General features: G+C 47.8%; 1 protein-coding gene across 1 annotated transcript in view; it reads left to right on the top strand.

Moving 5' to 3' along the window:
- The first annotated feature begins 243 nt into the window (after positions 1-243).
- The window catches only part of PIGH (phosphatidylinositol glycan anchor biosynthesis class H), a 10,320-nt gene continuing 7,231 nt past the window's right edge, over positions 244-3,332 (top strand). Inside the window, exon 1 of the mRNA XM_008071922.2 lies at positions 244-458. Within this exon, the coding sequence (XP_008070113.1) occupies positions 279-458 (180 nt within the window). The 5' untranslated portion in view covers positions 244-278. The remainder of the gene's footprint in view (positions 459-3,332) is intronic.

Genomic DNA, 3,332 nt, shown 5'->3' with positions numbered 1-3,332 from the left:
TGGGAGCACCAACGCGCCCGACTTGAAAGTTTTTTTTTTTTTCCTGAGTTGGAGAAACTCTGAACTCAAACACATCCCGATAGACCTGCAGCGCCCGCAGCGCTCAATTGCGTCTGGGTGGAGTTTGAGTGGGGGCGGGGCTTAACCCGCCGCCGGAAGCGGGTATGGAGCCGGCGAGATGGCGCAGGCGGGCGAGCCCAGCGCTCGTGGCGTGCGTGACGTGACGTGACGTGATGTGCGCGACGCGTCGCAGACGGAGGGGGAGGGGCGGGCAGGACATGGAGGGCGAGCGCAGCTTCTCGGATGTATGCGGCGGCCGCCTGGTCCTGCAGTGCCGCTACTACTCCCCGTCTTGCCGGGAGTTCTGCGTCAGTTGCCCTCGGCTGTCGCTGCGCTCGGTCACCGCTGTCACCTGCAGCGTGTGGCTCGCGGCCTACGGGCTCTTCATCCTTTGCGAGGTAATGGCTGGCCGACCCTCCCGCGCTTGCACACGGGGGCCGGCAGCGCTAGGCGGGGATCGGCGGGGGAGGGTCTCTGGGTCTGACGTCGAGCCCGGACCTCCGGTCGCACCCTCCTACAGTGAAAGGCCCGGAGGGCGGGACCTCGCTGGTTCTAGGCACGCTGTTCCGCTGCTGGACAGCGCTTCTCGTGACGTCTGGTGAAGTTTGCGCGCCCTTTCAGCACGTCGTCCCACCGGCGGCCGCTCTGCCCCGTGATCCACCCGCATTCATCTAGTTCTTGCGCGACAGCCTAAACCTTGCACTTCCGTGAGAGCATGGCTTATGGTCATTTAATTCCAAGGGTTGAGAACTGTTGAAGTCAGCGGCCCCCAACCTTTTTGGCATCAAGTGCCGGCTTCGTGGAAGACCATTTTTCCACGGACGGGAGGGGCGGATGGATTCATCACGCATTAGATTCTCAGAAGGAGCGCGCAACCTCGATCCCTCGCGTGCACTGTTCGCAATAGGGGTCGCGCTCCTGTGAGAATCTAATGAATGCTATTGCTGATCCAACACTCAGCCGGAGCTCCCCCGCCGCTCACCTCCTGCCGTGCGGCCCGGTTTCTAACAGGCCACGGACCGGTACTGGTCCGCGGCCCGGGAGTTGAGGACCCCAGATTAAGTGGATTGTCCTCATCCATCACTTCTCAAAGGTATCACTGCTGGCAACATCTTCTGTAGTCTTTCATGAACTGCATGCACAAGTATGTGTGCGTATCTTTGCGAATGGATAGGGTGGCTTTTGTTGTTGTTGTTGTTGTTTTGAGTTGGAGTCTCACTCTGTCGCCCAGACTGGAGTGCAGTGGCCGCTCCCGGCCACCGCAGCCTCGACCTGCTGGACTCAGGCGATCCTTCCTCCAAGTAGCTGGAACTACAGGTGCACACCACCACGGTGGCTAATTTTTTTGAATTATTGTAGAGACGCGCTCTCGTCAGGTCACTCAGGCTGGTCTTGAACCCCTGGGCTCAGGCAGTTCTTTCACCTTTGCCTCTCAAAGTGCTCGGATTATAAGCTGGAGCCACCACTCCCAGGTTTTTTTTGTTTGTTTGTTTGTGTGTCTCCCAGGTTTTTTTTGTTTGTGTGTTTGTTTTTTTAAGAGACAGGATCTCACCGTCATCCAGGCTGGAGTGAAGTGGTGCAATCATAGCTCACTGCAGCCTTGACTCCTGGGGTCAAGCGATCCTTCCACCTGAACCTCCTGAGTAGCTGGGACTACAGGATGTGCCACCATGCCTGGCTAATTTTTAAAATTTTTTGTAGAGATAGGATCTCGCTGTGTTGCCCAGGCTGGTCTCAAACTCCTGTCTTCAGGCACTCTTCCCACATTAACCTCCCAAACTGCTGAGATTACAGGTGTGTGCCACCGCCAGGCCTAGATATAGTGTTATAGTTATTTCTAATTTCTGTTTTTCAAGGTAGTTTAGCCCTCCCTCTTCCCAAACTCTTCTCCAATTTTTACTACTCTAATGAATTATAAAATTTCCCACATGCATGGTTTCTGTGCTCAAATTCCAAACTAATTTCCTGTTTTCTCTGAGCCTCAGTTTTCTCATCTCTTAAATGGAATTAATATCTGCCACACCAGCTTCACAGTATTGTGAAGGTCAAATGCAGTAACTTAGTAATGATGCTTAGATAAAAAGAATGACTTCATTACCCTTTTCAGTATGAATTCTCATTTCATATGTAGTGCCTGAATTGAATATATTATTCCAGGAGTGATCTGAACAAAACTAAGTATAGCAAACTGTTTACTTCTGTCGTTTGGATTTTGTTTCCATTACTGCATTCATTTGCTTTTTTTTCCTGTCAAAGCATATTTCAGAGCATAGTAGTGTTGCATAGAAATATGCAGACTTAAGACAGCCCTAATTTGTATCAGACTGTATCTAAAAGTTTGTTAGTTTGTTGAAATGATGATAAAATTGGCTTAGCAGCCACTATGAAATTTAATTTATATAGTACAGTTGTTTTGATATCAGCCTGAGTTCTAGTTATGTGCATGGTCCTGTGAGGAGGGAATAGATATTTATTAAATGTCCACTGAGTGCCAGTAAATTCAACTTTGCTGAATTTCTTACTTCAACTTTAAAAGAAAACCAAGGCTCAGAAAGAGTAATAACCTATCCAAAGTCCCAAAGCTAGTAAACGGCAGATCTGGGCTTCAAACCCAGTGCTGTCTGACTCTGAAATTTTTCTTTTCCTTTACACCATAGTAAAGGTCTTAGGCAAATTTTAAAAATAAAAGTGTGTATGCCAGCTCCCTTTTGTACTCGTCTCTCACCCCGTTGCTCTCCATTTACCCCTATCAAGTGCCCAGGACTTAGTGACCTCATCTTCCTTTAAACTCTACTGCAACACTTCCTAAGGGCTTTGTTTACCACTGTTTCTTATCTTTCCTCCTATTCAATATTGACGATGAGAGTAATGAAAATCTGGAGTCAGAAGAAATCTGATTGAAGGAATTCAAACATGGCTTAACTGCAACCTAAATGAATATTAATTGTTAGAATTCCTGACAGAAAAGCGAAGTAGAAAAAATTGCAGGTAGTAATAAAGTTTGGGGCAGGGATTACTTTATTGGAAAGCTGACATGGATCAAATCCCTAAGCATTTACTGCTCTTGCTTCATTTCTTCCTGTTTTTGAATTCACAATTCAATCAAAGTTGCAAATTTTTCCCTTATTTATTCTGACCTGGATTGTTTTTCCCTTTCAACTAAGTGTATCCATCAGTAACCACCACTTCTGCGCCAATTAAATCCTACTTCCTTGGACATGGGATTTGTGTGCTTTAATATCCCTTCCTCCTTTTTTTTTTTTTTTTTTTAA

This window comes from Carlito syrichta, unplaced genomic scaffold (genome assembly GCF_000164805.1).
Source record: "Carlito syrichta isolate Samal-C Ts95f unplaced genomic scaffold, Tarsius_syrichta-2.0.1 Scaffold113598, whole genome shotgun sequence".
NCBI lineage: Eukaryota > Metazoa > Chordata > Mammalia > Primates > Tarsiidae > Carlito > Carlito syrichta.
This window is presented reverse-complemented; position numbering and strand designations above follow the sequence as displayed.